Source organism: Neoarius graeffei, chromosome 16, assembly GCF_027579695.1.
Source record: "Neoarius graeffei isolate fNeoGra1 chromosome 16, fNeoGra1.pri, whole genome shotgun sequence".
Lineage (NCBI taxonomy): Eukaryota > Metazoa > Chordata > Actinopteri > Siluriformes > Ariidae > Neoarius > Neoarius graeffei.
The window spans coordinates 7,758,349-7,774,420 of record NC_083584.1 but is presented as its reverse complement, the minus strand read 5'-3'; the positions used below and the strand labels follow the sequence as shown (position 1 = coordinate 7,774,420).

At 41.2% G+C, this 16,072-nt stretch overlaps 2 protein-coding genes across 2 annotated transcripts; one reads left to right on the top strand and one right to left on the bottom strand.

Moving 5' to 3' along the window:
- Positions 1-5,516, bottom strand: LOC132899915 (uncharacterized). Its single transcript, XM_060941964.1, has 8 exons — positions 5,372-5,516; positions 4,963-5,136; positions 4,548-4,635; positions 4,164-4,322; positions 2,518-2,733; positions 2,153-2,321; positions 1,396-1,475; positions 1-1,183 (listed from the first exon to the last, which is right to left on the bottom strand). Exons 1-8 carry the CDS (start codon positions 5,485-5,487, stop codon positions 881-883), a joined length of 1,305 nt encoding a protein of 434 aa, XP_060797947.1. The 5' UTR covers positions 5,488-5,516; the 3' UTR covers positions 1-880.
- Positions 5,517-8,851: 3,335 nt separating this feature from the next.
- On the top strand, positions 8,852-12,380 carry LOC132899914 (interferon a3-like). The gene is made up of 5 exons (XM_060941963.1): positions 8,852-9,596; positions 10,876-10,944; positions 11,385-11,546; positions 11,724-11,816; positions 12,026-12,380. Exons 1-5 carry the CDS (start codon positions 9,459-9,461, stop codon positions 12,122-12,124), a joined length of 561 nt encoding a protein of 186 aa, XP_060797946.1. The 5' UTR covers positions 8,852-9,458; the 3' UTR covers positions 12,125-12,380.
- The last annotated feature ends 3,692 nt before the right edge of the window (positions 12,381-16,072 follow it).

The following is a 16,072-nucleotide window of genomic DNA, read 5'->3' as shown; positions in this document are numbered from 1 at the left end:
TTAGCACCCAGAGGATTAACGACCTCAAATTCATCCTGATAAAAGTGTAAGCGTAGGGCATCGGAATGAATTTTGAAAAATGGGTGCTCCTTAAATAGTAAACCATCTCTATAGTCAGTTAAGACATCCTTATTCACCAACTGGTTATTTTGAAACTGTATATGTTCCCAAATATCATTATGACTACAGTATTTTTTCAAAACGTCAATTATGGGGACATATGAACATGTTCCAACTTTTGACCCAAGAGAATCTCTCAGAATATACTGCACAGATTCAGTCAGGTCCAGATTTGATTTACAGTACTCTGTAAACAAATGTTTAGAGTGAACCACATTAGCAGCCTCACTAAACAGATCAGGAGACTGAAAAAGTTCTGCAAGCTCAGGACAGTCGGATAAACTAAATCCTTTTTGTTCCAAATGTTGAGTAATAAGAGTGTCATACTGTTCTTTGAAGTTACTCAAAATAACAGCCACGTCATCAGTAATGTCTTGCTGAACTAACTGAGGAAGAACATGTTTCTCTCTCCATTTCAAGGAATGGGTCATCAACATTTTCTGTATGCTTTCTTTAAGAGTGTTGATATCTGCATGGCTTGGCTCATCAAACTCTACCAAATTGTTTTCATATGCGTTTTCTTCAACCTCCTCGTCCTCCACAGTCAATTCTTGAGGGGCCACAACCCACTTTTTATGTTTTCTGTATATGTGCCTCCTGTAAGACTCATATTTTGTAAATGTACATTGACAATCATCAAGGCCGCAGCAAATAGAAAAATCAGCCTCATGCGAATGAATTAATCCGACGTGATGAATCAGTTTGACTAAAGTAAAGGCTCTCCGGGAGCACTTTGGACAAGAAAAGGGGCGAGGCATACTCAAGCCAGTAAATTAATGGCCCTCAGAACAGCTGTTGGCAAGGCCTTATCAGCAGGGTCGGTTACTTTCAAGATGTGTCGTTGCAGAAATATGAGTGTGTTTCTGTTGTGGCTAGGGTACTGAAGAGAGAAAACAAAATACATGCAGAAAGCTGACAGAACTCCATCCTCCACACCAACGGCACTGCAGAAAGTGGAGCCATCCACCTTTATGGTCACTGGAACGCGTTTCTCTGTGAAAACCTGAGTCCAGGTGTATGACCCAGCCACTTGGACGGTGGGGTAGGGCGTCGCTGGTTCTCCCTAAAAGACAGGCAAAAGACAACACCGAAATTGGTAAAGAAATACAGAAATAAAGAAAAGGTACACTACACATTACAATGTTTTACATCACATTACCAGCTAATTTACACACTATAAAGTCACACACACACACAAAATAGCAGGCTACAATACTGCTCACCAAATAAATTCCTTGTGTCAATGAAATCACTGTGGTAGAAGCATTCACTTACATCAGTCAGCGAAATGTAATTGTCCAGTTTCTCTTTGAAGAGTATTGGTAACAGGACCAGGGCAGCTCGGAAGTCTACGTCTTCCAAAAGAAAAAAAAGATAAAGTACAATATATTAGCAGTGGTAAATTAGTTCTTTCCCCAATCACTAACAGCTTTTGTTAATTCTTCAGAATCTGTTGCACAATTCCAAATACAATTAGTTCACCACCGGCCTACAGAAAGGGGAAGATGGGATTATTCCATGCCAATTCAACAATCTCCATGCACTTATGTCTCAAAAAAAAAAAAAAGACACCCACACACAAACTCCAATCAAAGGATTTATTAAAAACGAGCAATGTTTTAACCCACCAGAGTTCACACCTTCAGCCGTGTGACTTTTAAATAATGTCATTTACCGTATCGACACGAATATAAGACGAGGGTTTTTTTCCCCCTAAAACTAGGTCTTGGGGGGCGGGGGGGGGGGGGGGGGGTGTTCATCTTATATTCGGGCCAATACGGTATATAGGCTCTGTTAATGAATAGTTTCAGTGTGCGTCTGTCTACTTTCACCATCATTTGTGTGTTTTGTCCTGACACTGACCCTAGCAAGATGGGATACATCTATTTTGTTAAAAACACAACCCAAACACAAGCCACCTCCAATTTCAGATATAATTGGATAGGGTGAGAGGTGAAGACTCATAAATATTAGCATTGTTATTGGTCTAAAATTAAGCTAAGTTTTGAAGTTAATGTAATGCATTAGATACCATTTACTTCCTCTGAAGACAATTCAGCTCTTGCTTCCAAGTACAGCTTTTCCAGCGAGGTCTTTCCATGGATTGCTTGAAGCAGCGCAGGCACTAGACTTCGGAATGATTCTCTAAACCGTTGGTTTACATCGGGCATTTTGCAGATCAGGCCCATTTCCTGGAAGAGCTACAACCAAAATAGATAAAAGGGTAACAAAGTAAAGCAAATTTAACTTCTACAACATACTAATCAATATTCATTTCAATAATCTGAGATACTATGTAATATGTAAAATAACATTCAATATTCTTTGGTTATTGAGAGAAATACAAACAGTTGCTTACATAACTGTACAAACAGAACAAAACCAATTCAGACATACCCCAGATGGTGTTTTCAGGAATGGATATTTATTGATGGCCTCTACAGCAGACACTGCTTGCTGAAGCTCGCGTCTCCTCCACTGAAATGTTCGCCTCATTTTGTCCTCCACAATGGCTCGATCAGGTTGGGCCCGTTCATACTGCATGTGCAATTCTTTAACATGGGCATCAATGGAAACAGAGTCTTCACCAACAGGAAGTTCACACTCATAGTCCTGCAACACAAACACATGAAGGTGTTAGCACTACAGTGCTAATGAGGGAAAAACAGGACTTTTCTAAAAAATAAAAAAATACAAATACATTAAAAAAAAATCAAAAATAGTTTTTTTTTACTTGCTTTCATCATCGTAACAAATTACAGCGATGTCAGTTTCACAAAAACAAAATAACCTCTTACCAAGGCTCATTCCACATCAACTGAAATTACTTTTCATCATAATAAACAGTGAGTCGTCATGATGACAGACAAGCAATAGAATGACAGTACTACACACAATGTGTGCATCTTTTTTTACTGGAGCCTTTGACTACTTTTTTCAGTACTGTCTGTCTCCATATTGTGTACATTCTGAGCCTCAGTCTCCGTCTGTATCTTTTTCTTGAGTCTTTTGGGCCTTTGACCACCGGATCTTGCTCTCAAAGTAACAAAAATCAATTTAATGGGCAAACCCGCTTCAAATAAATGCATATGCATGTAAATACAAAGGCTGGTGCTTCTATCTCCTTACGCCTTATTCACACCAGAACTCAATGGCGCGGAAGCGGTAAGCCGGCGGTTTTTCCGCCGGTTCTTGAGCGGTGCGTTCTGCTCGGCCTTTCACACCAGTCAGCCTGCGGGCGCGGTATGTTCACCGCTGGCCCTGTCCACAGCCCATGTTTAAAAGAGCGTGTATAGCTTAATATTAATGAAATATCAGTCGCTTTTGTGCTCAAATTTAAATGTAAACGACATTGAGGGGGGTGTTACGTGAACTCTAGGCAGAGTGACAATTTAAAAGCAAGTAGTCACTGCCTTGATACTTTGGGGGAGGAATGTCATAGACAAAAATGTATTTAGGTCATTTTAATAGGCTAGTGTTCCTTCATTTGAGCATGCCTACCAAACCGTGAGCCTTTGCACTGCCTACTACACAAGAAATGAGAAGTTTCGTGGTCGATATACATTCGTAGACTGCCTACGATTTGTGCTTTCCTATTCATTTCAATGGGGCACCGCTGACATACCGCCGGCAAAATTCCGCTCGAGTTGGATTTCAAAATTGCAGCGCGCGGTACTGAGCCGTCCACCGCTCAGTTACCGCCTGCGCACTGCTTTGTTGGTGTGAAAGGACTAATCTGTTCCCATGTATTTTCACTGCCGCCGGTGAAAAACGCTTCCGTGCTGCCGGAAAACTGGTGTCTGGTGTGAATAAGGCGTTACAGGAACAATACAAATTCATTCAATATTCTTACTATAAAGCCTGATAACCCAAAGTGAAGTAGATGCAGCTCCACGCACAGTAGGTCACCCCTTTAGGCTTCACACATTCGCCAAGATCAGGTAGTCTTTTGTACAATGTGTTTCAGACAGATTTTGCTTCAGTTTCTGTCAAAAAGCCCAAGCTGCGGCTTGTTTGAGATGATGTGTGATTTATGGACTTACCGGTTTGTTCCTTTTTGTACAACTTGACTGGGGTGCTTCTTCGGTTGACCTCGCCTTGCGATGACCGAATTTGGCTTTGAAATTCATTACTTGTTCTGATTGGACAAGGGGTGCACGCTCCGTCTTGAACTTGCGCTTTAAGGACATGTGCCATGTGTGCTATTCAAAACATACATTGCCATGAGTTACTTTAGCACTGAAATATTTGATTAAGACAAGTCATAGCATATGGAAGATCTTCCATTTAAAATATTTCGTTTTGAGCTTTTCTACATGACACGTGCAAAGTATGCTATTCAAAACCCACATCACCGTAGGCTACTTTTTGCACTGGATTATTTGATGAAAAAATGTCAGCACATATATAAAATTGTAAATACTTACATAGCCATTCCCCTCAAGATCCTTTAAAAAAGGATATTTAGTCACCAGCGCCTTTGAAACTCTGACATACTCGTCATTTGAGGGATACCTACCAGTTGGAGGGAGAATAAAACAAACAAGTGACTTCAAAACTTGTTTGCTACATGCACATAGCCAATTCTGCAATAGAACTTTAATACTACACATAGGTATACTTTTCTTAGTACTGAATTATTTTGCATAATTTCTACATGTGCAGTTGATTTTTCTTGCATGCATTACACTTCAAAATAACACAAATCAATATATTGACTTTAAGACAACCTTGTATTGACAACAGTTTGTCAAAGTTTGCACATAGCACAACGAAAATCTTACAATAGAATATTAAAATTTAAATTTGGAGCCATCTTTACCATGAACTTAAAATACCTACATTGTATACTGTGCCATGGATTCTTGAAGCACCCCAACGATTTTGCTTCGGAATAGTCCGGTTTTGCATGGTTCTTTATTATCCAATCTAGTCTGAATGTTCTTTGGAAACTTAGGCAGAACAAAAACACTTGGGAAGCATGGACCAGTAGACACCTGTGGACTTTGAGCAGAGCTGTAGGAAAAGATTCAAGGAACAATAAATAAATAAATAAATAACACAACAAAGCCATTCGATTGAAGTATGCACCTGTCCCTGAGAATGACTCAAAGAAAAGAGAAATTTACATTTGCCTGCCTCAAGTCATACAGAAATGTACCCTACAATAGAGGACCAAATTAACTAATTAAAACGCCTGCAAAAAAATGTCGTTAAAAACCTAAGAATATAGATAAAGTTCAAAACCCACCTTGACTCAGACGGTGTAACTGGAGCTGGAACGTTGATGCAAGTGTCCTTTAGCTGCTGGATGGCATTAATGAATTTCACTTGTTTCTTGAATGAACCAAATAATTGAGAAATCATGTAGTCAGTCAGCCCATGCACCGTCTCACCATCTACTTCATATTCTGAAGCGGAAAAAGACCATAGTTTAGCTTTAAAATACTCAATATTGCATTTAATAATTCTCAATGTACATATTTTTTTATGTAAGTCATCCATCAGATGCACCCTAGACACAGAACAATGACCATAGTTATAATGACATAAAATAAGTAAGTTTAATTCAGTGCACCTCCGATAAGACGCGCTATACGAACAGACAAGCAGGCACAATTCCTCCCTCCTTTCTGGTTCACTCAATCGCATGCGTGCAGTCTCAAGATGCGCAATTAGAAGTACAATGCCATGTCGACGTTTATGTTTTGCGTGCACGCTCTTGCTCGCTTGGTATAAACTTCGGAATCGCAGGCTTTTGAGACTCGCTATCAAAGAGACTCCAGGGGAGTGTCAGAGCTCTGCCCTGGGCTGGGTGGCAAGACTCCACGTCGCTTAGGAATTCTCCGCGCTGGCCCTTCTACACCATCAGTGGCCAATGTGGCACGAATTAAACTCTGATATTGCATTTCCAGTAACAGAGGCGCCACAAAAATACAGGCTGCATTTCAGTTGATGAAATGCAACATGTTTTAAAACTAATCCTTGCCTCAGGTAGCTGCTAGGCCAGTTCTAAACTCAAAGCAAGCCTGGAATCATGCAGGCATGCATAATATCAATCCAACAGGCAGAACCATTCACTTAACATTCAGAAAATACAGAAGAGGCATCTGAAAAACATCCCTTGTTCAGAAACCAACACTGAAGCAGACTAATGTTCAGGTGAGCCACGAGGCGCGCACCCCCCTCCCCCCTCTAAGGGCTTCGGCTGAGGAAAGGGCGCGAAATGGGTTGCCGAGTCATCCTGCTAATCTAGTTCTACATAAACGAGATGGCGGCAGCGCCAGTGCACTCAGGTCTATAGGCAGCACAAATATCACACCGTCTTCACCACATACCAATCCGGCTGTACACAAGCCTCCACTTAGAAATAAATCTATACGTCTTTCTCTGCCTCAACTCAATGCTAAGATGTTGAACTTCTTGTCTGTTCAGAGTTAACCCGTCACGTAGCCTAACTGTGTGGAAGCCTCTTCAGGTACACCTGCCCTCATCACGAACAGCATGGCATAGCTAGCTAACTGAAAAAAAAAAATGCCTGCATCCTATTAATCCATGCCATTAAGGTCACAACCTCTTAACATTTAGCTTCCTCCAAGCAGACGATATGAAAATTATATACCATTATGTGGATAACTACAGAGTTATTAATCACTGTATTTCAATGCCCTTTACATGTTAGCGTTCCTTCAAGTATGACTAGTTAACATTAGCTGGCAAAAGGACAGGACCGCTATCAGGTTAGCTAGCCCGACCAACCACACACAAAAAAAACTTACCAGCTTAACAGCTACCCTTTGGAAAAACAAGCCATTTTATCGCTGCCTTTTTACTTTCATTAAACCCATGTAGATTAACTTCTTTGACGGGGGCTTCTGAAAGGTTTTCAAGGAACCACCTAATTCAGTAGAACTAGCCACAATCAGAACAACAGTATGGTAACTCACTTGTAAATTTCCTTCTGCCGTCGTCTGTTATTTCCAGGCCCGCTTTTACTAAAAAGTCCAAAAGCTCTTCGGTGGAGAGGGCGGACAAAGTCGCCATCCTTCAGGCGACCACGCGAGTAGTAGAATTTTGTCTTGCGCTAGCATCTAGAGCAGGACCGTTAATTGCTTTTTGGACTCCTCCCCCTAGCAGCTCAAAGTACCATGCCCTAAGGTACAAACACGTACCTTCTCCAATTTTGTACCTTGAAAGGTACAGTGTCGTACCACAAAGGTCCAGTTTTGTACCATTTAAGGTACATCAAACTGAAAGGTACATTTGTGTACCTTAATGTGTCATATTTGTACCACTGTGTACCTTTATTTCTGAGAGTGTACTCTATGATGTGTACTCTATGAGCGCTCTGGAGCGAGTGACTTCCAAGATGGCCGCGCAGACCACAGTGTTACTATTTTTAGCATCATCTCGGAGCACTCTTTAAATATAACGTTTGGGATACACAGGTATCCCATACGTTATGGATAATAATATCCATATTAGCCTACATGTATGGTTGGCTAATATGGATATTCCTCGCCTGCGCCGGTTTCCTTTCAGTTCAGGCCAATTGTTTTTTTTTCGCCGCATTTAATTTTTTTACTCAGTAACTGGCGATTTTCGAATGTGGCGAAGTAAAATACTTGGTTCAAAATGTACTTGAGTAAAAGTAAAATTACCCATTTCAAAAACTACTTAAAAATTACAAATTACACAAAAAATCTACTTAATTACAGTAACGTGAGTAAATGTAATTCGTTACTTTCCACCTCTGATCACAGCTTGGTTTGGTAACCTCTCTGTGCAGCTAAAGAACAAACTGCTTCAGCTAATTCATGCTGCTGGAAAAATTATTGGTGTTAAAGAGCACTTCTCCAGTCAGAGTATTTATGAACAGGCCACTCTGCAACAAGCAAATAAGATTACTGTATCTGCGATCCATCACACATCATGCATGGTGAGTATGAGCTGCTACCATGTGGTAGAAGGTTTAGAGCTCCTCACTGCAGACTGAACAGATTTAAAAACTCATTTGTTCCTGTGTCAATTAAGCTGGTAAACAAGGTCAGATAAGACCAGAGCACAGATGACTTGTGGTTGTTTTGTTTTGCACAGGTTTTTACTTATAAGAATTTTAGCATTTTATTACACCTATTAGGTGTTATCTATTCATTCTCTATCTTATTGATTGATTGATTGATTGATTGATTGATTTTATTTTTAATTTTTTTTAATTCACAATGTTTCTTGCACTTTTAGGCACCTTGTATGATATGGGTGCGCATATCTATTGTATGTTTGTTATTGTGTTGTATTGTATGTTCTGTGTTGTGGCTGCAGCATGGGGGAATGGCCCAGAACAAATTTCTCACTTTGTGAGACAATGAAGTTAATCTTGAATCTTGAAAAGAAGAGGTGATGCAACACAGTGGTAAACACGCCCCTGTCCTAACTTTTGGAAATGTGTTTTGCTTACATCAAATTCAAAATGAGCATATATTTTTCAAAACAACAATGACATTTCTCAGCTTCGACATCTGTTATGTTGTCTTTGTGCTATTTTCAATGATTTGCAAATTGTCATATTCTGTTTTTATTTATGTTTTACACAGTGTCGCAACTTTTTTGGAGTTGGTATTATCATTATTATTACTCTTGTGGTTGTGTAAGGGAAAGTTTCCGGAAGTGATGTAATCTTTGCTATTTTGTTGTAATGTCACTTTGCTCTTGTATGCAGGTGAGCGCACTTTTGCTACGTCACGGGAGGAATTCCGCGTGTCGTCATCCCCTGGGTCACGTGACAGAAGGAGGCGGCGACGAGCCCTGAGAAGCGAGTGAGCGGTGTGTGTGTGTGTGTGTGTGTGTGTTCTCTCTTTCTGGTTGTTTTTGTCCCGCAGGTGAGCTGTAACTCTTTGGGCTTGGTTTGGATCAGATGTGCTGATCGGTTCGGCCCGTGTGCTTCAGTGGGCCCTGCTGCTGTTCACTCCACAGGGAGGAGTCTTACAGGAGACACTGGGGGCATCTGGAGCGGATTTCAGCGCGTCGGAGAGTCAACTGAGCACAAATCAGCTCCAGGTCCAGAACAGCTGTGTGCTGACGGTACCATGGTGTGTGAGGGGTTAGTGTGCGGTTCTGGGCCGAACTTTCCTGTGCTATGCGGTGCTCTGAGGGCTGAGAGGAAAGTGAAAGCGAAAGGGGGGGGAGGGGTGATGAAGGAGCGCGGGGGCTTTTACTTTGGGCCCCGGGACTCGAAATGGGAGCTCCGGCCTCCCTTCGTTTTCCTTTTCCATATCTGCGGATAAATCCAGCGAGCTGCAGCATGAAGCCAAAAAGCTCCCCGAGCAGCCAGCGGGAACATGAAGAGCGGACAGTCGGGGACGGCGCTTTACTTCCTGCTCTTTCTCATCGTGCACGAGCGCTGCGACGCCTGCGACTGGATGATGAGCCAGTACAGCATGAAGAGCCGCTCGAGTCTCTCACTGCTCAAGGACATGGTGAGTCCCTCAGGGGCCCTGATTTCTCCATCACTCCATCACTCTGTCTCTGACTTCTGCTCCGAACCTGGGGCTCAAAATACTGACCGCATCACTGACATCATCACTAACATCACTAACATCACTATCACCACTACTACCACTACTACTACTACTAATAATAATCATAATAATAATGAGAATCTTTATTCAGAAGACCTACGTCATACAATATGATTTTCAGTAGAGCTCTGGGGGAAAAAAAACAAAAAAACACTGAAACATTTATTAAGCCATTATAATAAATAATGTGATAAAAATGATAATGACCAAAAATAACATTAATCTCCATAAACTTAATATATTTAAAAAAGAAGAAACAGAGCCTAATTATTGACTATAAAGGAACTTTTCACAGCTCTTTTAAGTTTATTAATATCTGACAGTGATTGAATATTATCCAGTAAAGAGATCCAGCTGTGGAGACACGAGATTTGAGATCTGAACAGACCCCAGTTCGTGTTCGATTTTACGGATCTCAGCATATTTTTATTATGCGTATTGTACTTGTGGAAATCTGTACCTTTAGAAAAACTTGATGTATATTTCTCTACAGGCAAATATTTCCACAATAATAATAATAATAATAATAATGAACCAGCAGATAAATGTTCTGTAGTTCTCCTTGGTGCTGCAGTGGTACCATCTACTGGGCCAAGCGTCCAACAAAAAGCATCAAAACATTAAAATTATCTGAGCTCTTAGAGAGAGTGTTCAGTGTGATGTTCAATCGACCATGGAACGATAATCTTTGTGCTCCGATGCTTTTGAAAAACTCAGCCAGGTACCTTTAGGGTGTATCTCAGTACCTTTAGAGAGAATGTCTATACCTTCATCAGAAATAATTTCAGTACATATTTGGATCTTAAGTTCCACCGATGCAGCTTTAAATCTTTATTCAAAAAGTAAATTAAATGAACAACACGTGCTCCGTCCTTCTGACCTCCACATTCCACACTAAAGGTGTCCTTGATGGTTCCACCTCAGCACCAAGAGAAGCTACAGTTTGTGTTTAATCTCTCATTTTGCAGATCAGAGTAAATGTACAAGTTATTGTTCCTCTGTTCCTCTGTAAATTCACCCGGCTGCTGCCGTCGTCCTCATTGGATTCAGGAGGACATTTGTTCAGATTATTAGTTGAATTGGTGATTAAATTTATCACTGTTTTTTTTCTGGGATGTTGATCCTGTTAGATGCTGCGTTCATTGTGTTAAAACTGTTCCATTCTCTTATTTTTTAGGGTGGAGAGATGACTTCAGTGAAAGGACCATTTCCACGGCTGGTGTACAATGAAGTCATGAAGGCCAAGGTAATCTGCGAACTTTACAAATTAAACTGAAGCTCTACTTCACGTTCGAATGCTTTTGTACACTCTAAAAAATAAAGGTGCTTCAGTTGTTCTTCAAATCTCTGGATGGTTCCATGGAGAGTCAAAACTCTGTGATGAACCATTACATTATGCGAAAGGTTCTTCACATTGGAAATGGTTCTTCAGAGCCTGGCATTCTCTTACCATTTGCTGGTCAATGCACATAGGCTATGTTTACACAAATCTGTCTTCACTGCTCAAACAAATGGTTTAAATGGTTCTTTAAAGAACTGTTGCATGAACAGTTCTTTGAAGCCCTGAAAAAGGTTCTTCTATGGCATCGCCTTGAAGAACCGGTACTGGCCCCATTATTTTTTAGAGTGTAAGGAGCATCAATTCACTTTAGTTCATGACGTTCACACCATGTCTTTTTCCTCCAGGCAGAAGATCAGGTGAGGTTTCTGGCTGAGGCCACGGAGCAGATCATCGTTCTCTTCAGCCCTCTCACAGCTCATGTAGATGAAGTGAAATGGGACGGCAGGGCACTGGATAATTTCCTGAACATCCTCGATACCCGGCAGTTAAACGAGCTGAAACAATGTGTAAGTGACGGCAAAACGTCTTCTACTAATATATTAGAGTAAATATACTGGAATAATTCTGAACCTTGGCATTAGGGACTAAAACTGTCAGAAAAAAAAGTCAGAGATTATCATCAGTCTGAAGGAAAGAAATAATGATGTTCAGTCAAGTAACTTTCCTGTTTTCCTCTGAAACAGACAGCAGCGTATGCTGAAAGATCAGGACGCTCGTGGAGTGAGAGGAAACTGAGAAGACACTTCAGGAAGTTGAAGGAAATTCTGAAAAAATCAGTAAGTTACTTTCATATTTTATATGCTCGGAAAAGTGTAAAGCTCAGGAATTCCAGATGTTTATGACCCGATTAATGTAAATTTTAAGGCACAATCTGTCAAATAAAACCCATAACTGTAAATGTACAGAAACAGAGCGGAGATGTTTACTAATGTGTGTTGATCGATATGTGTTTGTGAGACACTCAGTGTTTTTATTTGTGTTGCAGAACTACAGCGCAAACTCTTTGGAGCGAATCAGGAATGTGGTGCAGCAGCACCTTGGAATGATGGACATCATCGCTGCCAACGTGAGGCACAAACTCTGAACAGGACCAACGGGGGGAAAAAAGGATTTTTTGTTGAAGAAGAAACAGAACATTTAACTACAGGTGTTATTACTGTCCAAAAACTGGACCAAATATGGGACGAGGATTCCTGATTCTCACTCATGTTTAAATATTTCAGTGATCAACTAAAATGATGTCTTTTATTTTATTTTTTTAATTAGCTGTTAGTATTTATTTATTTATTTATTTATTTATTATAAATGTTTTTGTATGTATGTATTTATTTATTTATTTAATGATCTGAATTTGAAAAGGAAACATTGTTCCATTCTGGAATGTTATTTTTCTATGGGTTTGTTTTGATGGTCAATTTCATTGATACCAAAAATAAACAAACAAAAATATATCATATTGATAAATGAATAAAAAAAATTACCAATTAAACCAGACATCGTTTGATGATTCATTTTTTTCTGTTTTGTGACACGTCATTTATTATTATTATTATTATTATTATAAGCACACTATTGTTCTTCTTAAGTTTGCGTATTCTGCCTTATTCCGACACCTTTTTTTGGATCCGTTACTACTCCTAGGGTGTTCGAGACAGAGACACCGTTCCATGTCTGCGATGTCTGGCCCGAAGTGGTGTAGTGTGCTTGTATACAGCTTTTGGATCAAGTGCCCGTTCTCTTGTTCTTGTCATTTTTCTTTTGTTTTTTTCCCTTAGAGAATGAATAGGGCTCATGAATCGAATCGTCCTACTCGGACACGCTCCATCGCAGATGCACCAAACCTCATGTGATACTTCAGGCCAACTCCACCGACACATACATGCAATCGGTTCTGACCCGCACTCATATTTTTCCTTTCTTTTTGCTCATCCCTTTTTCCTCCATAGGCTTGCATTGATTTTTGGCCCCATTGAAAATGAATGGTGTTTCAGGAGAAAAACTTTCACTCTCCATCAATTTTTTTAACCAAGTGACCAAACTTCAAGAAACTTCACTTGATGCCTCAGGCCAAGTCCCCGCACAGATCCATCCCCTCACCTGAGACCTGCACTCGTTTTTTCCTTGGTTTTCACCCATCTCTTTTTACCTCCATAGGCTTCCATTGATTTTTGGCCCCATTCAAATGAATGGAGTTTTGCTCAGTAACACTTCACCACACAGCCACCAAACTTCATACGGCACCTCAGGCCAATTCACCATCACACACGATATCGGTTCTGACCCGCACTCGGCTTTGTCTTGCCTTTCATCCGTCCATTTTTTTTTTTTAAAGATTTTTTTTGGGCTTTTTTTCACCTTTATTGGATAGGACAGCGTAGAGACAGGAAGTGAGCAGGAGAGAGAGACGGGGAGGTATCGGGAAATGACCTTGGGTCAGAATCGAACCCGGGTCCCCGGATTTATGGTATGGCGCCTTATCCACCTGAGCCACGACGCCCCCATCCGTCCATTTTTTCTCCATTTTGCCACTAATCAATGGAAGCTTGACTGAGTCATTCCTCCCTTCCCCCATAGGTGATGATGCATTTGGCAAGGATCTGCTCATTTGACACCTTGACAGCAAATCGACTTCAACTCAATGGCCACTTTATTAGGAATACTTACACGCACACACGATAGCAATTAGCATATAAGCATTCAAGTGTTACCATGCTAGCTGTTAGCATGTTACCCATTACGATATCATGCCTGCTGTTAGCTCATGAGTTGTTAGCATGTTCACCATTAGCATGTTAGCTATCATGAGAGCTGTTAAACAGAATCACAATCAGAATCCCTTTTTTTTATTGCCAGGTATGTGAACACACACGAGGAATTTGACTCTGGTTTCACTTCGCTTGCTTAGTACAAACAGATAAAAAAAGCGTAGACAAAAAACAAAACTAAAACCTATGTACATGTAGAATCTTTTGGTGCAAAATGGTGCATAGTGCAAGGATGACTTAGTAAATATAAATAGAAATATACAGTGTGCACAGAATGATGGCATGAGTGTGCAGATATTTCACAGCTGATGTTACTGATATTTGAGTCCGGTTTTCGCTGTTCATCACAGAGACAGCCTGAGGGAAAAAAAACTGTTCTTTTGTCTGGTTGTTTTTGTGTACAGTGATCTGTAGCGTCTCCCAGAGGGGAGAAGTTTAAACAATTTGTGACCAGGGTGTGATGGGTCTGCAGATATGTTACCTGCCCATTTCCTGACTCTGGACAGGTACAGGTCTTGGATGGAGGGCAGGCTGACACAAATAATTTTCTCTGCAGACCTTATTGTCCGTTGCAGTCTGTTTTTGTCCTGCTTGGTGACCGATCCAAACCAAACAGTGATGGAAGAGCAGAGAAGAGACTGGATGATGGCAGAGTAGAATTGTGTCAGCAGTTCCTTAGACAGGTTGAGCTTCCTGAGCTGGCGCAGAATGTACAACCTCTGCTGGGCCTTTTTAATGATGGTGACTGTGTTGGTCTCCCACTTCAGGTCCCAGGTTATTGTGGAGCCCAGAAACCTGAAGGTTTCAACAGCAGTCACACTGTTGTTGGTGATGGTGATGGGCGGCAGGGTGGGGGGGCTCCTCCTAAAGTCCACTGTCATCTCCACAGTTTTGAGCGTGTTCAGCTCCAGATTGTTTTGACCGCACCAACAGACCAGCTGTTCAACCTCCCATCTGTATGCAGACTCGTCACCATCTCGTATGAGGCTGATGAACGTTGTGTCGTCTGCAAATTTCAGGAGTTTAACAGATGGGTCTCTTAAGGTGCAGTCATTGGTGTAAAGGGAGAATGGCAGTGGGGAGAGCACACACCCCTGGGGGGCGCCAGTGCTGATAGTCCAGGTGCTGGATGTGATGCTCCCCAGCCTCACCTGCTGCTTCCTGTCAGTCAGGAAGTTTATAATCCACTGGCAGGTGGAGGAGGGCACAGTGAGCTGGGTGAGCTTGGTGTGGAGGATGTCTGGAAAGATGGTGTTGAACGCCGAACTGAAGTCCACGAACAGGATCCTGGCGTACGTCCCTGCAGAGTCAAGGTGTTGCAGGATGTAGTGCAGTCCCATATTGATTGCATCATCCACTGACCTGTTTGCCTGGTAGCCAAACTGCAGGGGGTCCAGCAAGGGGTCTGTGATGTCCTTCAGGTGTGACAACACCAGTCTCTCGAAGGACTTCATGACTACAGATGTGAGGGCTACAGGCCTGTAGTCATTCAGTCCTGTGATGGTGGTTTACTTGGGAACCGGGATTATTGTGGAGCATTTGAAGCATGAGGGGACTTCACACAGCTCCAGGGATCTATTGAAGATATGGGTGAAGATGGGGGCCAGCTGATCAGCACAGACCTTCAGACAGGAGGGTGACACACCGTCTGGGCCGGGTGCCTTCCTGATCTTCTGTCTGCGAAAAAGCTGACAAACATCCTCTTCACAGATCTTGAGTGCTGGTGTGGGGTCAGAGGCGAGAGGAGGCAGAATAGCAGGGGGTGTAACTGGGTTTTTAACAGAGGTGGAAAAAGTACTGAAAATTGTAATTAAGTAAAAGTATCTTTACTTTGCTTAAATTCTACTCAAGTAAAAGTAAATGTACCCATCTTAAAATCTACTCGAGTAAAAGTTAAAAAGTACTCAATTTAAAATGTTCTTTGAGTAAAAGTTACTTAGTTACTTTCAATTATTTGATGTAAAAAAAGAAAGGACAAGTCATAAATCAAATTGTTTTTAATGAACTATTAGTCCAAATAATAACCTTTCAGGCAGTATAATGTATAAAGCTTTGTTTGGACTACCCCATCAAACATTTTCAAGTACAAGTGGCATAACTTGTAAATTCTATCATCCATTTTTTTCTTTACTGACAAACGCCTGCTATTAAAGCCACTAAAGCAGACTTACTAAATGACACATATGAAACGTAAACCAACCAAACTCAGTGTCCAGGACTCTCACGATTTAAAGACAGCTAAGCGATTCCTTAGTAACACTGTGCTC